At 33.3% G+C, this 24285-nt stretch overlaps 2 protein-coding genes across 6 annotated transcripts; one reads left to right on the forward strand and one right to left on the reverse strand.

Annotated features, from left to right (window-relative positions):
• Positions 1 to 1026: 1026 nt before the first annotated feature.
• LOC104904253 (kinesin-like protein KIN-7F) lies at positions 1027 to 7220 on the reverse strand. Of its 3 annotated transcripts, XM_010692455.4 has the most exons (15): positions 7035 to 7219; positions 6072 to 6202; positions 5738 to 5961; positions 5387 to 5476; positions 5207 to 5307; positions 5002 to 5115; positions 4848 to 4929; positions 4663 to 4730; positions 4505 to 4570; positions 4249 to 4373; positions 3654 to 3990; positions 3152 to 3256; positions 2218 to 2970; positions 1744 to 2045; positions 1027 to 1594 (listed from the first exon to the last, which is right to left on the reverse strand). In XM_010692455.4, exons 3-15 carry the CDS (start codon positions 5946 to 5948, stop codon positions 1264 to 1266), a joined length of 2685 nt encoding a protein of 894 aa, XP_010690757.2. In that variant the 5' UTR covers positions 5949 to 5961; positions 6072 to 6202; positions 7035 to 7219; the 3' UTR covers positions 1027 to 1263. The 3 variants fall into 3 exon arrangements, with proteins under 3 accessions (XP_010690757.2, XP_010690758.2, XP_048492337.1); XM_010692456.4 differs by lacking the exon at positions 6072 to 6202 and having other exon boundaries at positions 7035 to 7220; XM_048636380.2 differs by lacking the exon at positions 7035 to 7219 and having other exon boundaries at positions 6072 to 6710.
• Positions 7221 to 15972: 8752 nt separating this feature from the next.
• On the forward strand, positions 15973 to 23949 carry LOC104904254 (B-box zinc finger protein 19). 3 transcript variants are annotated; one of them, XM_048635988.2, is made up of 6 exons: positions 15973 to 16532; positions 17729 to 17776; positions 20474 to 20570; positions 20661 to 20776; positions 20860 to 21146; positions 23622 to 23949. In XM_048635988.2, exons 1-5 carry the CDS (start codon positions 16440 to 16442, stop codon positions 21139 to 21141), a joined length of 636 nt encoding a protein of 211 aa, XP_048491945.1. In that variant the 5' UTR covers positions 15973 to 16439; the 3' UTR covers positions 21142 to 21146; positions 23622 to 23949. The 3 variants fall into 3 exon arrangements, with proteins under 3 accessions (XP_048491945.1, XP_019107108.1, XP_010690759.1); XM_019251563.3 differs by having other exon boundaries at positions 15981 to 16532; positions 23629 to 23949; XM_010692457.4 differs by lacking the exon at positions 17729 to 17776 and having other exon boundaries at positions 15987 to 16532; positions 23629 to 23949.
• The last annotated feature ends 336 nt before the right edge of the window (positions 23950 to 24285 follow it).

Raw genomic sequence — 24285 nt, forward strand, 5'->3', positions numbered from 1 at the left:
CGATTCATTATCTAAATTTTATGATACATCTAGGTGTACCGTGAGCATGATATACTCAAGAACTAGTTTTTAGGCCCGGGTAAGAAAAAAAATCCATTTATTAGTATAGTACTTTATGATAATAACACTAAATACAACTTAGCCTAGTGGTTAAAATTTTAGTATATGTATTTGAGGTCTCGGGATCAAATCCTACACTATGCGATTTCTTAGTATTTTTATTGTACATAGATTACATGAACTAAACCTCCCTAGGGAGAGCGCCACGTGGCACAGTTTCTTGTTTTCGCATGCCTTTTAATATATTTGTATAGATGTTTTTATTGTTCATTACTCGTTTGAAATCATCTAAATGAGCAAAATATGCTAAAAATGAGAGTTTCAGATGAGCAAATGAGCATAAATTAGTCTTGGGTGTACCATGTACATGGTACACATAGGTTTATGATGAATGAACTCCGACTCGTTAATACACCTAGGTGAAATTTGTTATTTGCTTTATTTAAACGTTCCTTCTTTCCCAAAATATTTGTTATAAGTTCCTAGATATGATTGGATTTTCAAGTAATCAATCCAACTTCAAATTTCTTCATGACTTCCAATTATCAATATTAAGTCAAAGGATATTTTTTCTGATTAATTTGGATTTTGGCCTACTACGGATCAACACATAAGGATTCAATTGCAAGGATTCAATTGCTTGTTCATAAACGTTCTTTTTACTTCAAAATTAAGGTTTATCAAGTATGGATTAAATTAGTTCAAACTTTCTTTCAAATTTGTACTTTTTTGTAGTAATACTTATTAAATGCTTATGTGGTTATAGATCTTTCAACAAACAGATATTGACGATTTGGATTCGGTACGTCGTACGCCAATTTCGCCAAATTGGATCGCATACCCCCCAACGATTTGGCGTGTGAACGAACCACATTCGGGAACGAGCGAACTGAAACATAGTTGGGTGGGAGGGGCGCAAACTATGTATTACTAGGCTAACCAACCGTGTGAAGTAGAGGTAAAAGGTGAAGGACTACAAATTATGGAGTGAAAACTTCCCATTCATTAATCAGTTAAATACATTCACCAGCACCACAAACCACAACAAACAAATATTTCCTAACGCTAAGGAACATCCCCAATTTTTACATGAAATTTGAGATACTTTTCTCTTCACCTACATTAGTGGAAAGAATGGGTAATACTGTAGTCAAATGGAACATTTCTATGGCTAACTTTTAACTATATCGATATAGATAGGTCTTACAGGCTAACAAATGATGATGCCCTGCTGTTCATCCAACCATATGACCTCCTCCTTAAGCTTGGAGGTGAGAAGCTAAGTCCGAACATCCCTTTAAGTGCCTTTCCTTGCTCCGAGAACTTGACTAGTTTAGAAATTATGGCTGCACTCTCACTGACATGATCCATATTCTCAGTATCAGCCCATAACTGAGATACAAGCTGTAGCCGCCTACGCTTTGAATCCAACTTGATACCCCAGTTCGAGTACAGTTTCTTCCTCTCCTTACTTGAGAACCTTTTGTTAATCAGCTTGCTCAACGCCTCCTTCTCTTTTCGTATTGCCTTCTCACTGTTTCACCACAAACACATATTACTTCAACAGCAAATAGTTATAAGAAAAGCAATGGCACTAAAAGTTGAGAACAAAGAACAAAAGGAACTATGTTGGCAACTTGGCAAGCTTCATTAATAAAAAAGTAGAAGGAAAAAAGAGAGAACCTTGAAACCAATTTCTGAGCATGTCCACCATCTACGGAACGATTACCATGAGAAAATGTATCCTTGAGGAAAGTGAGTCTCCTTAGCTCTACCTCCAGGTAAATGGAATCTGTAGGGTCACCAGTAAAGAGAAGGAAGAAGTAGGTCCTGTGAACCAATGAAACATTGCAAGTTTGCCAAAGCTCAATTATAGCTTTTTGAAGCTTTTCGAACTGCAGTCTCCAATCCAATGTAGTGGCTTCTCCATCAAGCATAGGATCCAAACCCACATCTCTCAAGGTCTTTCTCATTTCAGATGGTACCTAAACATAACAACAAAAAAACGAATGTGAGAATCTCTCAGCGTGTCATCTCTCACCAAAAACTTTGTTTAATTAGCAAATATGGTAGTGATTTATAGTTCTCCTAGACGCAGATAGATATAGATCTTTTCTTATACCAATTCTGAAACTGAGAGTAACCATAAAAGCTAACCTGGCTGTCTCCAAACTGTTTCTCATATTGTAGCTTAGCATCCTTGAGGCCAGCTACAAAAGTCTGCACACTAGTAATCTCCTCTTCTGCAACATTGTTCCCACTCTGTGATCTTACATCGTCAACAATTTCTGTCCCAACAGACGACTGAGAGCCTTCACGCGATAACTTTCCAGAGTTTACACCATAATCTATTACAGCAAGCTTTCTCAATCCTCCTGGTCTCCCGGTGAACTCAGACTCAACTTCACTAGGAGGGGTTCTCTCTGAATACTCTTCTTCATTACTTGTAGGAAATGATCCACCATTTGTAAAGTTTGCCTTTGGATTTCGAGTCTTATTGAAATAATTTAGGCTCTTGGAACTTGATGCATCAGCAGCACCATCCCATATGGATGGATTTTCAGGTTGAGGACTGACAAGGGAATCAATCGATCTTTGAACTTCCTGGATACGTTGTTCTAGTGAATCATACATGAAACCATTTTGATGGGAGCTCCGGCCTATACTGCCATGATCTACAACATGCCCATTTCCACTAGCTTCAGATCCTTCCATCTCAATACAACGAACTTCTCTACATTGGTCGTCCGATGTGCATTCTTCTTCATGCTTCAAACCCCGTGAAGATGGATCCTCAATATAACTTTCACCATCTTCATCTTGGACACCATTCACACTCGAGTCTGATATAGAACCTTCATCTTCCCATTTGTCCTGTAATTTCCACTTTGGATGGTGTTTATGCCGTTGCTGGTGATGAGAGAAAAAAAGAGGTGTTAATAATCAAAGCGGTAACTTCAGTCTTCAGTTCCAAGATGTTTTCAGTTTGCTTCTGATGACTGGAGATTTCTTACTAATCGAAAAATACTATCATGTTCAGCTTGCACAGGTGATTAAAAGAAATGAGATGAATAAATTACTTTCTAAATACCTGTTTATTAGATGATTGATCATTTCCAATTATTTGCAATAAATCCTCAACCCGAGATTGAGCAAGATCTCGTTGCTTAGTTAGCTCCCTGATCTCCTTCTCCATCTGCAATTATTTGCAATAAAGGTAATATTAATCCAATGCTTTCAAAATAATTTTGGAAAATCAACACTAGGTAGCATATGTTCTGCCAATGGTTGGACAACTCACACACTCTCCCCAGTCCCCATCCCATCATCATGTAGAATCTTCAAATTTTAGAAAGTCACAACTTTTTACCAGACATCCAAGATAATGTTTGTAGTTGTTATATCGAAGAAAGTTCACATATTAGCAGGACATTAGTAAAGAGATACACTCTATCAGTCTTTCAGAAAAGAATCCTATAATCTCCCTAACAGTTTTGAATTTGCACTCAACAGAACAGCCAAGTGAGTGTCCACTTAGCTACAGCTGCCCTGATTAGTAACATTCTTAAATATCACAGGAGGAATATAATTACCTTCTCAAGTTGAAGATCTTTCTTTCTGATTATCACTGAACAATGACACGAAGATGAAGTGGGGGCCGGACTTCTTAACTCATTTTCCAGTCTGGCCAATTCTTTCTGCAAGTGTTTGACCAAGGCTTTGTCGGACATGACAACATTCACCTGTGCATTGGTAGTCACCTCTTTAGCACAACTAGCAAACAACAAGGTGTTCCTCGACTGCTCCACATGGATGCGTGCAGGGCTAAGAGTACAGATGATGGTAGTTCTAGCATTGCCTCCCAAGCAGGGTTGCAGGATGCGGGTCAATTTAGAGTCCCTATAATTGATGTGTCCTTGTCTCCCATTACTGCAGCAAGTCAGAGTAACTAATTGATAAGTTGTCAACATAATGGCAATCTCAGAATTATTTGCAAATCATTTACTTTCAGATATGCAAACTCACAATAAAAGCCACCTTACTCTTTGAAGAACAAAAAAGGAAGTAATTCAGGACCCATCAAAGAGTGAATCCAAATATTTCATAGTATAAAAGAAAAAATCCAAATATTTCATAGTAGATCTCAGCATCCAAGAAGAACAAAAAAGGAAGTAATTCAGGACGAACCTAAGCTTGCGGATAACATTTCCTAGTGTTAGTAAACTTCGGTTTATGTGACATCCTTCCTTTAACCGCGTCCCAGCTGACATTGCCTGAGATGCACGCTCGCTTCCAGCCAGATCAATAAAAAACTACATACGAACACAGACTAGGTGATGTGGGGTTTATTAACCAGAAGGAGGATGAATCCAAAAAGAAATCAGAATACTTGATTCGCATCAATCTTTCAGTGACCAAACAAAATGGAGTTAGAGATCCTTACCACACTAGCTGAAAGGGTACTTGAGTTTCCCTTGCCTATGAACTCACGAGCAGAACTCTCAATTGTCTGCAAAGTATCAACCAAAGGCATGAAGAGATGAATAATTAAAGAGGTAGAAATTAAGGGGTTAAACAAAAACCAAAAAAAAGGTCTCATACCAGTTTAAGAATTTGATGTGATCTTGAGCTTTGTTCATTCAAGGAGGTCTCTCCTATCTTCCTTTGAGCTGAGATTAAAAAAATAAACAGTGAATAAAGTAGAAATTTATCTCCCTGAATAAGGTATCCAAAACGATATTATCTCCCTGAATAAGATATCCAAAACGATAGTCTTTATGATTTACCTTCACAAATTGCCAGAAGCTTCTTTAAATGGCCCCAATCATTTAATTTTTCCTCGGTCAGCTTTTCGACAATAGTTCCTTTCTGTTAAGATATAAACATATCAGCAAATCTGCAATTTTACCATGTAATTATATTCAAGCAAATGAAATTTACCTCAGGATCATCCATTAGCCTCAGAGGAGTATTGTCTGAGCTGAGAAGGTCTCTCACATTTTCATTGTAAATCTCCATGGCAGAGAACTTAAGAGCAAAAGCTCGTTCTTCATGCTGAAGAATCACAGGAGCTTATATTAGTAACCTTATTATGATGATTGACTAGGGAATCCAAACTTTTTTGAAAAAACAATTCTTTTATTACCCTTTGTATATAGTCATATATATCTGCCACAGTAAACTCGGTAATTGCATTCATCGTGTATGTTTTTCCACTGCTCGTTTGTCCATAAGCAAAAATGCTTGCTGAGAAGAAATAATAGTTTTAATGAATATGTCGTACACTCTATCTTAAGACAAACAAATACCTTCATATGTTACTTACAATTAATCCCACTAACAACAGAAAGAGCAATTTCCTTTGTTCCCTCCTCATACACCTGCTTCGAGGAGCAGTCGCCTGAATATACCCTGTCTATCCACCAAGAAAGAAAAAAGAAGAAAAACATGAGACCTTGAATTTTATTTGCACACAAACATAATTCTTAAGAACTCGCATCTTCCTTTTTACAGATTCGCTAAATCAATGGTTCTTCAGAAGAACAACCATGTCAATCACAATGCATTCTCTTGTCCCAAGTCATATATACCCATAAAAACATTACATCTCATAATGCCTGAAGCTCGACATTTGATCATTTGAAATCATGCAGTCTAATGGCTAATTATTGCTTACCAAAAGAATAAGCCGTGGGAAGTCCGGACCGTTCCTGAAGACTATTTCTGTACAAGATAGTACTCTGATTGATACATTCCCAATCAGCTACTTCATTCTTAGAAATCTCCTTCTCATTCAATGGCCTCAACCTCACTAAAACCAAGATCTTCTCCTCTCGCCCCGCCATTACTTCCGACTTCTTCAACTCCTCAGCAACAATAGCCCCCATTCAACACCCAAAGCTATATAACATTTCCATACAACAAAAAAACAACAGTTATTACAACATAACTTACCCACAAAACCCCTAAAAATAGAAACAATCAACACAATCACAACATTAACAACTCACTCTAATTTTTTCCTCTGATTTCCCAAATCAACAAACTCAGTTAATTACTCAGCAAAACCACTGTCCATCATGAAAATAGGTTGTCTCAACACCTCAAAAAAAGCAAAAACAATACCTTTTCACCTTAAATCCTGCAAAAAACAGAACCAAAAGAAACACAAAAACAAAAACAAAAAAAAAGCTAATTATAGTATTTAACAATTAAACTGGTTTTAATCAACTGAAAATAAATATTAATCAAAAAGGAAAGAGAAAAACAAGGGTCATAGAAATTATAATCATGGGATTAGGTTTATGATTAGAAATCAAAAATATGATTGCTTAATCTTAACATTCAAGCTTCTATAAAAGAAACCCAACAATATTCCCACATCAAAAAAATGAAAACTTAATATTAAAGCTTTTCCCTTTTTCTCTCTACCAGCTATGCTTTCATGTTAAGTAAATCACTCTAAAGCAACCCACCAAAGCTTACACATTCAACTTTTTTTTTTTTTTTTTTTTTTTTGCAAAATCACTTTCTCTCTCTAAAATCCTGTGATTTTTTCTTAAAACATTTTTTGACATTTAAACCTAAAAGACCAATATTTCCGGTCTTAAATTTCTAAGATCCTAACGTTTAAAAAATTTTAAAAAGTCAATGAAACAGCTCCCAAAATTTTCAAAATACACCAAATTAAAATCACCCATTAACTAAATTAAAATATTAAATCAAGATCAAAACTTTTATCATTAATCACCCATAATTTGTAATAATAACCAATGCCCATATTTTTTTCGACAGTTAAAACTTCAAAATAAAATAAAAAACAAATTAAGATCACCCACAAACTAAATTAAATCAAGATCAAAACTTTCATAATTAATCACCCATAATTAGTAAAAATAAACAATGCCCATATCTTTTTTGACAGTCAAAACTTCAAAATCATTAAAATAAATCATACAAGTAAGATAATGTACCTCATTAATATCTCCGAAAAATCTAACTAAATTACCGGATCCTCCGAACTTGATTTTCTCCCTTTTTTTTTGTAAACTAAAGTTAAAAAATTTCTCTCAAATTCATTTTATTTTCTCTCTCCTCTCCTCACACTTTCACACTGAGTTTGAAAAAATCCAAAAACGCGAAATTTCATAGTATGAAGGAAAAAAAAAACTGTACTGAAAAATGCCGGCCTAAAAAGCAGAAAAAGAACAGAAGGGTATTTTCGGAAACATAAGTGAAAATTAACCACCAAATTTCATCAATGGTTTATATTTCAAGGATGTCAACGTCTTGCCGTTTATATGAAAAGACAAAATTGCCCCTGCTTTTTGGTACCATGAAATGAGAAACTGTCACGTGGCAGGATAAAGATGGGGGTATATAAGGTGTAACGTTGATCAACGTGGTTAGTTAATATTATAGTTATGTTTATGATTTTGGCCGTTGATTTAATTTGTTGTTAGTTATTATCCGTTGATTTAGTTTTGTGGGGTCGATTTGTTTGATTTTTATATGTGTTTGTTTGTAGGTGATTATTTCTTGAAAACTTCGATGAAATGTGAATTTAGTGAAGTGTTGGAAGGAGATGACTCGTGTGTGGAGGAATGTGAATTGTGAGTGGTGTGTTTTAATGAATGTTGCATGTTACCGTTACATACAATAGGTTAGGGTCAAAATCGTCTTTTCCTGCTTGGACGGTTGCCAAAATAGAATTTTTATGACCGGTTTTATTGCCCAACAATAAAAAATAAATAAATTTGAAGTTAGATGATTAATAAAAAATAATTGAAACGTCAAATTGATATGAACAAATTCAACTAGGACTGGTCTTTCCATAATAATGTCAAATATTAGGATTATATTAATCCCAATTTTCGAGTTGTGTTTTATCAAAATGATTCAGAAATCTGAAATAGCCGATTTTTTAAGTCAATTAATGGCGTTTTAAGCTTTTGTCAATGGAGTAACCCCTAACGTTGTAAATATTTTAAAATAATCTATGGTAATTATAATTAGGATTATTCTTGTTAATTTCTCCTTTAAAAAACATTGAGTTCGGTAAAAATGATAAATTTAAAAAGTATTTTCTCTATTTTTAAGAAATTACAATATTTTGACTTTTCTAATATTCATAGTTTAGACTTTGAGTGTGTATAGTGATCTATACACAAGGTAGAGGTGATCATGGGCCGGGCCGGGTTCGGGCCGGGTTGCGGCCAACAATTTTTGCCCATTTGTCGAGCCTGGCCTAAATTCGGGCAAAATTTTTGTGTCCGAAGCCCGCTATTCCGGACCTAAATTAGCGGGCTTTGCGGGCCAAAACGGACTGGGCCGAAAAATAGACTAAAAAGTCGTTTTTGGCTTACCCAAAGCCAAAAAAATACGACCGGGCCCCGCTCGCGGGCCGAAAAATTCTACCCAAAATGGGTCGGGTCGGGCCAAAATGATCACCTCTAACACAAGGATAGCTTCCCCTCAATGTATCAAAAAAAAAATATATATCTATACACAAAGGATAAATATAGTCATATGATATTTGAATGTTACATCTATCCGATGGGTGATTAACCCACTGAAAATAGAGAATTATAAAACTATTGCAATTGATGAGTTTGAATCAACTATTTATATGTTTCTATTTGTAGTGGGTTGTTGATCACTGGATAGATAATGTTTTTTCCATGAGATCTTATTTGACTCATCTCAAGGTGTAGTTTTCTATATATCATTTGCATGATTTTTATAGATACATAACTAAAGTTATTAGTGGTTAAAATTGTGCCTTGACAAGTACGAAAATGCAAATGTTGCAATAAAATAAGAGAGAAAATATTGATTAAGTAAAAAAAAATTAACAAATATAAATTGAGCAAAAATAAGTTTGTTTTACTCAAAAAACATATTAGTTAAGCTTCATATTGACGTTCATATTTGGGTCATTTTTTTTTCCATTTGTAAGCCTTAGGCTTGCAAGGAGATGTATCACTAGAGAGGGCACATAAACCTCACCAAAATTGATGAAGATGTGATCAGGCGATTCAATATAATCAAATTAGTTGGTTTTGTATATAATAATTGATGAGTTTGAGTTATTTTACAATTCGACATTTGTTGTAAATAGTATGCATTGTTTTTTGTAAGGCAAATTTTTATTTTTATTTTTAGTATAGAGAGAGTCACAAAGACAAATGATGTAGACGTGATTTGATCCAAGGTCTTGGACAACATCTCCTAAAACTTTTACCAATCAATCTAATTGACATTCAATAAAAAGCTAGTTGGTGAAGAAAATGTAATAATTTGAATAATTACTTATTTAATTACTCCTCCCAAAATTACCCATGGTAAAAGTGATTCAACAAATGACAAAAGTACCAATTAAAATTTCAATCAAGTGAAAAGCGTGTCAAATCATGATTAAGCTTCATGTGTAGGTTGCAACTACTATCTTATTCTTATGCAACAAATTAAAAAGACCTAGATAATCTATGTGGAACAGATCAAAAGGAAAAAGGGCATCTTTTACCTCCAAAAATTATTATTAACTTGAAATAAAGATGAAATGAAGCCGTGATCTTAGCAGTGATGGAAGCTACTCCTTTGAGCATTGACTATTTTTTATGTTGAATTGTGTCGGAACTATGCCAACCCAAAGTCTTCAATATGTAATTTGTAAAGTCCTTAGTTCCTTATAGTTGGAGCTTGGCATGAATATTTTTCAAAATTACTTTTTTAGTTTTTTCCTTTATCTATTCAACGTGACAGTTCAATATCGTTGATCATAATTTGACACTAGATATTTATACAAATATTAACAAAAGTAAAATTAGTTTGGAATAAGATTTGAACTGATGACCTCTTGCTATTATACATAACACATTTACCATCTCAACTAACTTTAATCAGGCTTTAAGTGTTCACATTATTATATTTGTACCTTTTGAATATTGGGTTTTTCTTTATATTTTAATGGGAATGGAAAAAAATACTTATCAAGTTCGAAAAACAATACCAAGTCGGGACAATGCTCGGGTCCAAATATTAGTTATCATATAAAATCTTGTTAGATTTATTTTAATATGAGATTTAAGTTATTATTTTTTAATTTTTTTTATCTATTCATAATTGAAGATATTACTAGTTGAAGAGATGTCTTAGAAACCATAAAAAAAAGTAAAAGGATAAACTAATAGAAGGGATTAGTTTTTATACGAGTTATAACATACATAAAAAGTATTTGACATATAAGATTGAGTGCACTTGTCCCTCATAATATTTGACCAAAATTCGCCTTAGAATTGTCAATTATATCCATTTAAAAAAAAAAATTCACAACAAGAAAATAACTCATAATCTTGTATGAAAAGGGGATTTCTTACTAATGATTGAAATAGGGCTCATGTACTCTTAAGAAAAAATGATAAAAGAATGCTTCACAACTCACAGAAAAACCAGAACAATGTTGTTAGACTGTAACGTATAAACACATAAGAGACTAACAATATTCACCATAAAAATATTATTAGGCTGTAACGTATAAACACATAAGAGACTAACAATATCCACCAGTCACGACTCACGACCCACTATTTGAAACATTCTTCAAGTCATGATTAAGAGGTAAAAGATCAATAATTTCCCTTTTCCTTCACTTAACTGCAAGTTGGTGGGCTTAACTAACAAACATTTACTTTGTTTAACAAAGTTCCAATACGTGCTAGAGCAGGGCATTTGGGAGATATTATAAAGGGTGTGTTCTATTTTAACATATTTTTGCGTATTTGAATTTATTAAACCTTACTGGTCATTATTGACCTTATCTCAATTTAATTTATGAGAATATCAGATCTTTTTTTTGCTTAGCTGATATTTACCTGAACTTGTTAAATATTATTAATCCTTAACTTATTTTTTATGCTAATAACTGAAAATAAAATGAACATAATAGACTAACTGTTGTGGATAATACTTCGTTTAAGTGGACATATCAACTATTGCAAAATTTTACTAGGACCTTAACTTATTTGTTTCATGTATATTGTATCTTTGATAATATTTAATCCCCATAAAACCAAAGTATTCATATTTATTCTTGGAGCATCTAGAACTAATTGCTCGCCTCCAACATTTTTTCCACATTTAATATTTTGCTCGTTTAAATAAAATATGCAAAAAAGTATAGAATAATATGTTTGGAAGCATATAATTTTAAGTACTTACCAATTACCAAAACACCTAAAAATGTATACCAAAAAACATGTTACTACTTCACAAATAGTCCACACACAAGACATATAAGTGCAATATTACAAAATTCAAAGGACTCCCGGCCCTAAGGCAGCTTGATTTACTGACCAGTGACCACCCATGCCTATTAACAACTTCGAGGCATCGAACGCAGATTTGGGCCGTGAGGTTCGTTGAGAATCACCATTATACCTTCTAGGCCCATTTAGAATGAGGCAGCAAGCACAAAAGGGAAAAATAATTTACTTCTTGATCATCTTTAATAATTAATTTATAGGAAAGTATAAATTTTTGGTAAATTTATTAACTCCTCGTTTCTTAATAAGTTTAGATACAAAAAGACATTTCAACATAAATTTAACACTTGAATTTTACTTTTGGGTTTGTTTCTATGCTCTCCTTCTTTCTCCCAACACAGGAGTATAATGTTTATAAATATCCGATCCGATTTTTCGAATATTTGATCTGATTTTTTAGTTTTCAGATATTCGAAACATGGATTTTTTTTCCAGAAATTCGATGATTCGTTCCGTTTCAAAACTTATTTTTTGAACTTTTTCTTTGAAAATTTCTTTTGTTAGCCTTTGGATATACCACGGGCCCAAAATTTCGGATGTCGCAATTTTTTTCAATCCGAAATGAACACCCCTAAATTGAGTAATGAATTCACCTTTTATTTTCCCGTTCTATCTCTCTTCTCTTTCCAATTTTGTATGCCATGGAAACTATTAATCTTATTGTGAAAAAATAAGGAGTGTTAGGGTTTGTTCTCTTTGGCGTAAAACAATCGAACAGAATTGAATTGAACTGAACTGAATTGAACCGAACTGAAATGAATAGTGATATGTAAGAGTAAAAGTATTGTCTAGAGTTGAACTGAACCAAATTGAAAATAAAATGGGGAGAACAAACCCTTATCTATTGCGGTAGCTAGTAGTTACTCAGGGTAGTTGGTTTGCTAACAATAGTTAATGTTCGATATAATTAGTTGTTCAATTATATATTTTTTTTTATAATACAAGGAGAAGTAAAGTTGTTGAATTAGTAAAGACAAAAAGATAACATATTTTCTTTTGTTACAGAATTAACATAATAATTTTTTTTAAAAAAATAGTAACCCCAACATAATAAATTCATATACCATATAATAATTTATAGTATTTTGAGTTTTTTGGGGGGATATATCAAGATATTAGGGCATTTTGTTAGGATATACCTTACTAAATTTTGTGGGGATATACCAATTTGAATTTAAGTTTTGTTAAAAGTTACCAAAAACACTACTTCCGGCGAGAAAGTCAAATTTTCGACCTTTAACTTGGTAGGAGCTCGCCAATGAGCCACAAAATGTTTTACTCCCTTCAACCACACGCATACTATTTTTTATTATTTTTTTTTTACATTTTTTTAAGAATTCCCTCCCGTAATCACCAACCCCTCTAATATTTTCCTCTCCTTAAACCTTGGAAAAGAATAACACTCTTCAATTCAGTAAGAAAGGGCAACCCAAAATCATTAATTACAAGGTATGATGTCTTATTTTAGCTTTAATTTAAATTTACTTCTTGTATTCTTCAATTGTACTGCGTGGTTTGATTTGTGCTATAGGGTATAAATTAGGGTTAAGTTACCAACTCAAAAACCGAAAATTTGACTTTCTCGTCGAAAATAGTGTGTTTGGTATTTTTTAACAAAACTTAAATTTAAATTCGTATATCTCCAAAAAAAAAATTAAACTTATTTGAACATATATATATTTGAACTTAATTAACTGAACTTATTGAAATTCATTGTATAAGGTGTCAAAACTAGTCTGAATTTAACTAAATATTTCTACACTTATTAGATCTAATTGTGTTTTAAAGGTGAATAAAATAATGCACCATAAGTAAGAATGTTTGTGCATCTCATTAATTAATGATGGATAACATCATATCCATAAGTACACAAGTGTCAAAAGAAAAATACAAAAATACAGTATTTTATAAAAATACAGGGCGTTACCAGGATATTTTAGGGCGTGATTTAGCAAATGAGAAATTTTAATAGGGCGATAACGTTCCTAATATTCTTCCATGCAAAAGACACAAACCTAATGAGGTGATAGACCATCTAATCTACATCCCTAAGCACAAAAAACGAAAACATTGACATGCTAGATAATAGTATTTCCAAACTTTTAAACTAATAACTAAAAAGTAAAGATAAAGTTTAATCACACATATAAAGCCACACTGCCTTATCTTTTGAACTAAAACTCTCAACAATGGCTAAGAGGAGTATAGTTTTTCTTTTTGTTTATATTTAAGACCATACTAGATGACAAATTATTTATTACAGAATCATATAAAAGATACTCTATTTATTTATTTTTGAAATTTAGGTAATTTAATTGCAAAACCCTATTTAATTAATAGTTTCTCTCTTTTATTTTCTTTATCAAATAAATTACTCGGTACTCATATTCGTGCTCGTTTGATTGACAAGAATTTATGTAGATAATAAAAATTCCCATGATTTTCTCATTTAAAAGTTGAGGAAATGGGATCAATGAAAATTCCTTAGGAAACTGAAATTCCCATAAAATGTGGAAATTTAATTACGCACCCTCTTTTAATGTCAACTAAACAAATTTAGGTCATTTCCTACGAATTACATAAGAGAAGTAATTTATTGATAAATAAAATTTTTTACGAGAATTAAGGCTATGTTTAGTTCACCTTATTTTTGCTTATTTCAGATCTAATCAGATCAGATCAGATCAGATCAGAAAAAATAAGTTCAGATCAGATCAGTTCAGATCATGCGTATATTTAAAAATCGTTATATCTTTCATTACATATTAGTAAAAATTAAGATAATTGAATATTAATAAAGTACTCATTGAGACGAATCAAACAAGACCCCACATGACTATATTTTTTCTTATATATTGAGAAATATCTAAAAGATAAGATTTTGTAATAAGATCAGATCAGATCAGATCAGATCAGAAAAAATAAATTCAGATCAGATCAGATAAGTTCAGATCAGAAAATTTCAGGTGAACTAAACATAGCCTAAATTATTGGAATGATTGACTTTGCTGCCACGAAGTAGACAAAAAGCAGGGAGGAAATGTTTGTGGTTCACAATGAGGTATGTGGGCCATCAAGGTTTATGAAATTAGTGGCTGAAAATACACAAAACAGCTGACCCACTTTTCTTAAACTAATTTGTGGCCATTATTTTAGATTACATAAATCCATGTGACATACAGGTCAATCAATCCGTTTCAAAGCCAGCAACACTTTTCCATTTTTAAGCCCATTACCCACATTTCCAATTTCTCTCATTTCAGCCTTAATTTGTACGGTCTCAGCTTCATATGCAATTTATTTTGGAATATTATTATATTAGATGATCTTGATATTTTCACCTTTATTACGGATAATCCTAAATTTATATGTTGTTATTAACCTGATGAAATGTTAGATGGGGTTAACTCTTTGACATTTATGATTAAAAAATTATTTTTTCAAAAGAGATATATTTTGTGTTCTCGTCTAATATATACTTCCTTTGTTTCTTTTTACTTGCAACAGTTTGACTTTCACGCTTGCCAATGCATAATTTCAACCATCATTAAATTTAAGTACCTATAAATAAATATTATAAAAAGTATATATTCGAAAAATATACATTCAGACGAATCTAACAAGATCCCACATGAATATGTTTTTTCTTAACTATAAATCACCAAACATAAACTAAGTAGAGTTGGTGAATAGTGTAAAAGTCAAACCATTGCAAGTAAAAAGAAACAGAGGAAGTATATTCCACAAATAATATTTTTTGTGGAGAATAAAAGTATGGGTGGAACCGTTTTCCGAAGAAAATCTTCTAAAACAAAGTCTCTTATAATTGATACCATTTTTAATAATTTTATATACCATTTTTATAATACCAAAAAGCAAAGTCTTCTAAAGAAAATGATTTTAGAAGCCATTTTTATAATTGATACCATTTTTAATAATATTTCTAGTTTGTGTATCTAAAGAAAATGATACCAAAAAGCAAAGTCTTCTAAAGATAATGATATATAAAATTATTAAATTAGTTATTAGGCCCAGACTATGCCCCAAGTAAGAAAAAAATTCATTTATTTATATAATACTTTATAATAATAACACTAAATACAACTTAGTCTAATAGTTAAGACTTTAGTATATGTATGTACTTGAGGTCTCGGGATCAAACTCTATACTATGCAATTTCTAAATTTCTTGTTTGTGCACGCCTTTTAATATATTTGTATAGATGAGGTGATAACCACTAATATGGACTTAAACACAAATAGAGTAAACACTTATTAGGATAAAAGGAGTTGAATAATAAATTTAATTTGATTTTAGGTATCATATTAAGTTTTCATAAGCCCTATCCTTTTACACTTGTGAGTTCAATTCAGTTCAGTTCAACTTTTCTTTATAATTTTGTTTATCTCAGTTTAATCCCATTCATTTTAATCCAATTCAATTTAATTCATATCTGTCTTAAAAAAATGAGGTCTATGTACACTTCAGCGAACCCTAAATAATTAGGATTGGATATTCTTCCCCCATATTGGAGATGTATCTATCATTATTCATTACCCTCTATGTTGATCCTTCAAAAAAGAAGCCAAATAAAATACAACAAAGACTCAAAGAGACAGAAAAGTCGGAGAAAAAAATAGTAAGTTTTATAGAGTAGTCTTCTAGTAGTGGATGCTGAAACAGGCAACCAACTACAAACAAGCTTGTGTACGATCACCATCTCTTTTCATCCAAACTAACCCATCTCTTTCTTCTTCAATCTTCTATTTTTATTATTAGTAGTATATAATTACCAACCTTCATTTCTTTACTTTCTTTTTCACAAACCTACCAAAAAAATTGGACCTTCTTAAATCTCCATTTACAGTAAAAAAAAAGTCCCCCCCTTTTTTTTTTCTTCTCCTTAAAGATTCATTCTTTGTGATCTCCATTGATTTTATTGAATTACCCATTATTGAGAATCCATGGATTTTTCATTCAAAACTAATTTTTTGTAGAATTAGAAACATACAGAGAAAAAGAGAGGTTAGTTGATTGCAAGTAAAATAGAGAAAAATGAGGACTCTTTGTGATGTTTGTGAGGGTGCTGCTGCAATCTTCTTTTGTGCTGCTGATGAAGCTGCTCTTTGCCGTGCTTGTGATGAGAAGGTATTTTTTTTTTTTTTTGGGTACTTTTGATTTTCTATTTTTATTTAGTAATTTGTGATCAATTGGTTTTAATTTGCATGTTTGTTGCTTTTTTCATCTGGGATTTTGATTTGTAGAGAGTTTTGTTGATTTCCAATTTCATATGTTACTTAGATTCAGAAAAGTTAGCTCATTGTGGTACTTTATTTTGGGGGTTTGTGTTTGAATTTCAAAACCGAACCTAAATCAATTGTGAGAAACTAGAAAGTAATTTGGAAAGTGTGGAAAAATCATTACAATGTAAAAATTATTTTGTTTGGTACCAAAAAAAAGTTATAATTATGAGTTGGGTCTACAATTTATGTTCTATAGTTGGATGAGGATTTCTGGTGTAAAATAAAGATTTAAATTTGGTTGGGCAGAGATCATTATAAACTTATAATGAGAATTTGTCAAGTAAAACAAAGTAGTGGGGCAGAGGCAGTGAGGTTGGACAGCATTTGAGTGCAGTGAGGTTGCTCTAGCTAGTTAGTGGCCTTTGTGGTAATGGGGGCAGTTTGAAGTGAATGTGACATGTGGTTGCACATGTTGGAATCTTGTAGACTGCTTGAAGTTGGATGGTGGGGAAATCTTGAATGTAACTAGCTGCAAATGGTAGAGGGTTCCAAACAAGCTGTCTGTTTTCAGGTAAAAGATGTGGCGCGGAGGTAGCGTGTTTATGGTGGGGTTGGGGTGGGTGCCTTCATTTGGTATGTTCTTGTTTATTCTCGCTAAAGACCGATGTATGTATCACATGTCTCCTACCAACTTTGCTTGATGGTCTTAAATTACATATGCTTTGTTTCTTATCTCCTCAAAGGTTAGCCGAGAAACATATCTGCTGGCGTTTGAACTTATAGTCGCTACCGGTGTTTGATTTCTTTGTAAGGTCTATCCATATAACTTGGATTCCTTTATCTTTCTGAAACTTGTTACATTGATGTTTACTTTGTGTGATAGCTTCAAGTAGAAATCTATAGATGTAAAGTAGGATTGGTTTGAATAGATTCTTAAGAGTTGGGTCCTTCCTTAGTCCTTACATCTTTTAAGTCAGCCTTATCCTACTCTCTCTGGTTTCCATCATTTCATTGTATTTCATTTTACTTTGTTTTTCCTTCTCCCAACTTTTTTATTTTCTTTCCCTGCTATCGTTTATGGAAGCATTTTTTTTTTTGAAGTGTGAGATTTGGCAAATACTAACAGTATTCACAAAGAGAAAGGAGGAGGTAAGAGACTTGTGTTGTTTCTGTATTGTAATTACCTGTTTGAAAAGTTGAACTAGTTTTAAGTTCAAACGATGAGTAGATGTCTTTGTCATTACTTCTAGATGACTTGTAACTAGAATAAGAGAAGTGGCTAGTTTGATCGTTGATGAATGCACTCTGAATTGCATATATTAAAAATTTACTGTAATGAGGAGCTTGAACCTTTGTAGCAAACACATTACGGTCTGGTCCGTTTGGTTAGTGGTACTAAACGGTAGTGATGGTCTAATGGAAATGCTTTTTAGTGTAAATATGTTAATAATTTCTTACATTAGCATCCATGGTAATGAAACTTGATGTGAAAACATATGATTTCCTTTCTAAATTCCATTACCACCCAAAAGTTGTGCTTTGGGATCAGTGGCGAATCTAGGAATTGAGCCACGTGGGTTCGGAATTGTTCAAACGTAAGAATAAAATTAAATCTTATTCCAATTTATGTACTCGGGTTTGGATATAAATCAAAGGATTTTACGCGTTTATGTAATCTGTTTGACACGAACACACACGACAAACTCGATCAGCATTTTACTATCTCAAGTTACAATTTTTATAGAAAATGGAAGCATTTAACAATCATACTTACTGGAGTTTTCTTTCCTAATTACATCATAATAAATGACTAATTTAATTCTTGTGCTATCAAAAGACGATCATTTTTTCTTATAAACAAACTTCTCATTAGTCTAGTCCAACTCGACCAGAATAATTTTTTGTAAGTTTGAATCCAATACAAATATATCAAGAACACTATATTTCTACCTTTTAGACGAAATATACCTTATTTTACTTTATATGATTTTATGAAAATTATAGATGAAGTTAATTACCTATGTTAAATTTTTAGTGAGAAATATTACTAAAGTCTAAAGGCTTGAATAATTGATTGTTTAAGCAAGAGCATTTGAAGAGAATGGGATATAAACTAAACCAATACCTATGTAAGCTGTAGTCATAGAAAATTAAAGGGAGGGAGAAAAAGAATAAGATAGGATGACCAAAAAAACATAAATGGTAATTATAACAAATAAAGGGAGGATAGAAAAATGGAAAAAGAGGACAAAATTTCAACCTCATCAGATTCTGTTCGAATCTGACGGCAAGAACATAGAATTGTCACACGGAATTACAGCTCAGCCACACTGATACATATGTTTCATTTATTATGTCTTTTGTTTTTAACCTTATCTATTGACCTGTATTCTCAGCTTTTTCCCCAGTTTTTTCGCGAATCCTAGTGTAGAGTAGCATTACCATGGATGTTAACATGGGAATGCCTGCACAAGTTTGTACACGAAGTAATTGCCATTACTACCATTTAGTACTGGTAGCCAAACGGGCCGCTAGAGTAAGATTGAATCTTGAGGATGCCAAATTGCTCATGACAGGATCTCTTTGCAAGTGACTTGTAATGCATTGATAAATACTTTTTCTGTTTATTTTTCTTTTCAACCAATTAGGTCAGTGCAGAAATTAAGAAAGAGGAGACAGAAGGTGTGAAGAGAGAGAAAGTGATTAGTACAGACAATTTTTCCATGAAAAAGAATCTATTAATGACTTGGTTGCAATGATTGTGACATTTTCATCCAAGGGTAGTAAGTGTTATGAAAAGAAGGAAGAAATGGTTAATTGCTCGTCAGATTATAATTGATATATGAAATTTAATATTACAGTATAAAATAATAGTGGGGTAGATGAGGAAGGTGAGCAGCAGGATATGTTCGGCGAGCACTTCTTTCGATTTCTCTCAAAGGGATCTGAACCCAATAATTACTTAGGCCTCCCTTTGATGCCTTAGGTGGCCAATCATTCACCTAGAGAGATTGTGGCTTAGCGAGAAATGATGTTTCTTTGGATAGGGAAGAGTGGGTAACTGTATATTCTATGTGTATCTAGTTGTGTGTGAAGGGGTAGGGGTGTAAGTGGTAGCTTTCTTATGTCCCCTCTCACAGGCCACATTTGCCATTTACTGCGTGATTGATATCTAGTCGATGAGCCCATGAGTTGCTTGCGCTCATTGAAAATTTGACTTAGTCGGTTGGAGTTATTTCCATTCACTGGTCCCGTTCTACCTTACTATTAGTTTTTAGTTTTTGGTTTTCTGAATGTAAAAGTCATACTCCCTCCGTTTTTCTCTCCACCTTTTCAGTTTTTCTTTCATACTTTTGTATTTCCTCCTTGGTTCTCCTCCAAAATGAAGTGAGTAAATTAAAAAGAAACGGAGGGAGTATGATGTAACGGGTCTAATAAACATAAAATTAGTCATATCTATATTAAGCATGTCAATTTTGATAACTGACAATAGAAACTAGAAATTACTTTTTCTGGTTTTCATATCTTTGTTTTTGGTTTTTAAAAAAATTGAAAACTGAAAAAAACCGATTACAAACAAGTCCTTATAGCCAACTTTGTGTTGAGAAAGTTGAGCTAACCTAATATACGATTTCTATTAACTCTCTTATCTCTCTCATTGTTTATTATTGTTATTCAATTTTCAATTTTATTAGTAGTACCTTGAATTGAGATACTTAAGAAATTTGGGATTTTACTATGCATCTTATACTATGGGACCACTATTTGTTGTATGCAAGGAATTACTTTCCATCTGTGGAATATGTACCAGTAACTGATCCAGTTTCTAATGAATTTGAGTGGCAGGTCCATATGTGTAATAAGCTTGCTAGTCGGCATATACGGGTCGGACTTGCTGCCCCTAATGCTGTACCAAAATGCGACATTTGTGAAAATGCACCTGGTGGGTGGTTTTCTACATCAGAGTAAAAGGTTAATGCTTGTATTCTCCTTATATTTTGCAATTATTTATTAGTTCCATATATATATGCAGCTTTCTTTTATTGCGAGATTGATGGGAGTTCGCTTTGCCTGCAATGCGACATGGTTGTTCATGTTGGCGGTAAAAGAACTCACAGAAGATATCTCTTGTTGAGGCAGAGAGCGGAGGTCTGTTCCTAATGCAGATAAATGCTGTTATAATTTTTGCGTAATGTTTATTGATTTTTGTGGTGATGCGTATGCGTGTGTAGTTTCCAGGGGATAAATATGGGAATGCTGAGGACATGAATTCACAGCAGGCTGACCGAACGGAAGGTAGAAGGGAGAAAGAGCAAAATCATGTAATATTTGTAGATGGTAATACTGTTCCTGATGCTCAAATGGATACCAATATGATTGATCTCAATGCTAGACCCCAAAGGACCGCCAATCAGTCTCCTAACAATCAGGGAATGGATGATGTTTCTAGGGCTAATGGTGATTCGGCAAGCATTGTTCCTGTTAGATCTTTCAAAAGCGAGCCAGAAAAATGAGCAAGGTAGATTTGTTAACTAGATACTTATAACGGTGTTCTTTTACAATTTTATTTTAAATAATTATCTATGGTAACCTGGTACTTCAGAGATTTTTCCAAAAACAACCTTACTTTACAACAAGGAGATCTTTCGGGGTTATCATAAATAACTAGATACTTGTTTTCTGATGTTTATTGTTATTTTAGACAATGCCCAATAAGTGAGGTTCATTCTGGAAAAAAGTTTACAGGGTTACCGAGCCTATATAATTTCCCTTGTATTTTCGCCAAATGGTCGCCATGTTGTCTGTTATGAGATCATGAGATTTTTCATCATCTCAAAACAGAATTAGATTTTCAATAACACTTCTTGACAGATTAATTGCTTTCCTGCATATCGATGCATCAACCACATCCAGAGTCTGTTTTGAGCAGCAATAGAGGGTGTCTTACAACCCAAAACCAGGTTCCTATAGACAAAATTATTTGAACTCGTAAAAACGTTGCTGTGCTCCTTCAGTCTTGTGGGATAGTATCCCCGACATAAGAGGCCTTTGAAAGCTATTTCAGCCTTATGACATATAAGAGCCATTCATACATCTCTTATTGATATAAATTTCCACCCTGTGTAAGGGTGGCAATGTACTTCCCTGTTTTGCTGTCATGAGCTCTACTTGTTACAGACTTTACAGCTTTGATGAATGGTTGGAATTGAGGACTTTGTCTGAATTGAGGAATAAGCTGTTTGGTTAGAAGTTATACAACGCCTACAGTAAAAGTTCGTGGGTTTGATTGGTGTGCTTTGGGATATAACCCAAACCAAATCGCAAATATGTTGTTTGAGATTTTTCCAAGCCAACCCGCACCGCACTTTTACCCAATCCAACCCAATCCGAACGTGAACGCTTGGTGCGGTGCGATTTAACCATTTTTTCATCCGCTATATAAGTTTTGTAACCATTGTTTTTATATTTGTTGACCGTTTGGTGCTGTGCAGTTTTAACCATTTTTTTTATATATTTGTAGACTATGGTAAAGTTTTTTAAACTTCTTGCTAAAAAATAGTTAAGTAGCTACAAATTGTTGGAAAAGTAACTTATAAATGACTAAAATATGCGGTACAAAGTTGTTGAAAACCCAATACATAGTTGATAGTTCTCTAAAACTTGATAATAAGATAAAGAATCCAAATGTCCAATGTAAAATAAAAAATTAATCTAAATATTTTTGCGGTTTATGGTGCGATTTGGTCTTACAAAGATATAAATCCAACACAAACCGTCAACTACGATTTGCTTGAAATCAACCCACAATTTTGAAACCGCAAACCAATCTAACAGGGTTGCGATTTGGTGTGGTTCCGACTATACTCTAAACAACCCCAAGTAAAAGTGATTTATTTGACGAATTCTCTTCATACAACCTTTTCCTAGGGGCTCTAATGATCTTCATAGTTTAACTATGAGAGATTGTAAAGAAGACCTTCCGTAAGTGGAGAGAGCTTCTATTACCAAAAGAAATATATACTCTCTCCATCCCACATTAGTTTGAACACTTATTTGGACAAATGGAGATAAGTGTTTGGTGACTTATCAATTGTTATTTCAATGAATTAGATGTGATCAGAGATTCCGAGCCATTTAAGATTGATAGAAAGTGAGTGCGGATGGAGAAGTACCAGGGGTGGGTAATAGTGTACGTAATAAGTAATAGAAAAATAATGGGTTCTTTTCTAAATAAAAAGTGTTCAAAGTTCGAACAAATGTGGGACGATGGAAAAGGAAAATGTTCAAACTAATATGGAATGGAGGGAGTAGAAATATTGAGGGTGTACTCAACAGCGGATATACAAGTAGGAATTTAGTGGTTTGGCCAACACAAAACTCAGTTTAAGGTGAAATGCTGTGCTTGATAAAGTAGTGCTCTGAGATAACTTTTATACGTCGAGGTAGACAGGTAGTGTTTTGAAACTGCTAAGAAGATTTCCAAGGCAAAATGTTACCTCTCATACCTTAAATTTACAAAGTTTGACTTTCACGATATCCTTATACACTCTCGGATGCTAGTTCTTTAACATTATCTATCCCCTCTCGCAAACACATAGAATCTACTTCCTCTGTTCACTTTTACTTGCAACATTCGGAGAAGAGATAGGACCCATGTGATGAGCAAAGAGAACTCTATGCCAAAAGTATTAGTGTTGCAAGTAATTTGATATTGCCATAAAATGGAAGTGTGGCAAGTAAAAGAGAATGAAGGAAGTATTAAGGATCTCGATCCTTCTTCATGTAGGGACTTTTTTTTTGCCTCGAGCAGATACGTAGAACTTAACATTCTGTTTGAGTTTTTCGCCCTTGCTATTAATTATTGTTATGGTTTAATATTTCTGCTATAGCCGAGCGTTGTCTTTCACTTCATAGTCTGCTCCATCTAACAGACTTGCAGTTTCCCTGTAAATTCGAAGTGTAATCTAATTTTCTGATCCTTCTTTTTGTTGAGGTTGCAGAGTGCAGATCTGCAAATTGGAGATCCCATAAATCTGGTGGATTGATTACAACTTCCAAGCCAAATGCTTCATACTTTGGTGCTTGAGAGTTGAAAGCTTATTCTTGCATGTAAAACACCAAAATCATAGGCTTTAAAAGACAATGATCATATCTTGAAGTCCCATATCTGCAATGCCCTTGAGGACAAAGTCCATAATATAGCCTATTGTAAGAATCATGGGCTATAAACTGCGGCCATTGTTGCCATAATGGAAGCAACTGTATAAATGATGGTGTTCAAGTACAGTCGATATTGCACAGGTTCAACTTTTATGTGTATACATGTGAATTGTTTCATTTCGGAAAAAATGAGAGAAGATGGCTACTTGATAAGCTAATGGAGTTACTCTTTTATCGTCAATTGCCTTTTGGGATAAAAACTTTCTTGAGCTTACAAGTGGTTGAGCCTCCTTTTGAAATTTAACATGGTAATGGTTTAAGGTGCGGTCTAAATTGTGGTAAATTTCAAATCGAGTTATTTTTATGGCGTGACTTGATTGCGGTTTCAAAATTGCGATTTGGTTTGATGTTTATAGACAATCTACTCTTTGCGGTCTGGTTTGATTTCTCAAAACTTCAGATAAACAAACTGCAAAGAACATTTTTATGTCCAAAAC

The sequence above is a fragment of the Beta vulgaris genome, chromosome 9 (genome assembly GCF_026745355.1).
Source record: "Beta vulgaris subsp. vulgaris cultivar EL10 chromosome 9, EL10.2, whole genome shotgun sequence".
NCBI lineage: Eukaryota > Viridiplantae > Streptophyta > Magnoliopsida > Caryophyllales > Amaranthaceae > Beta > Beta vulgaris.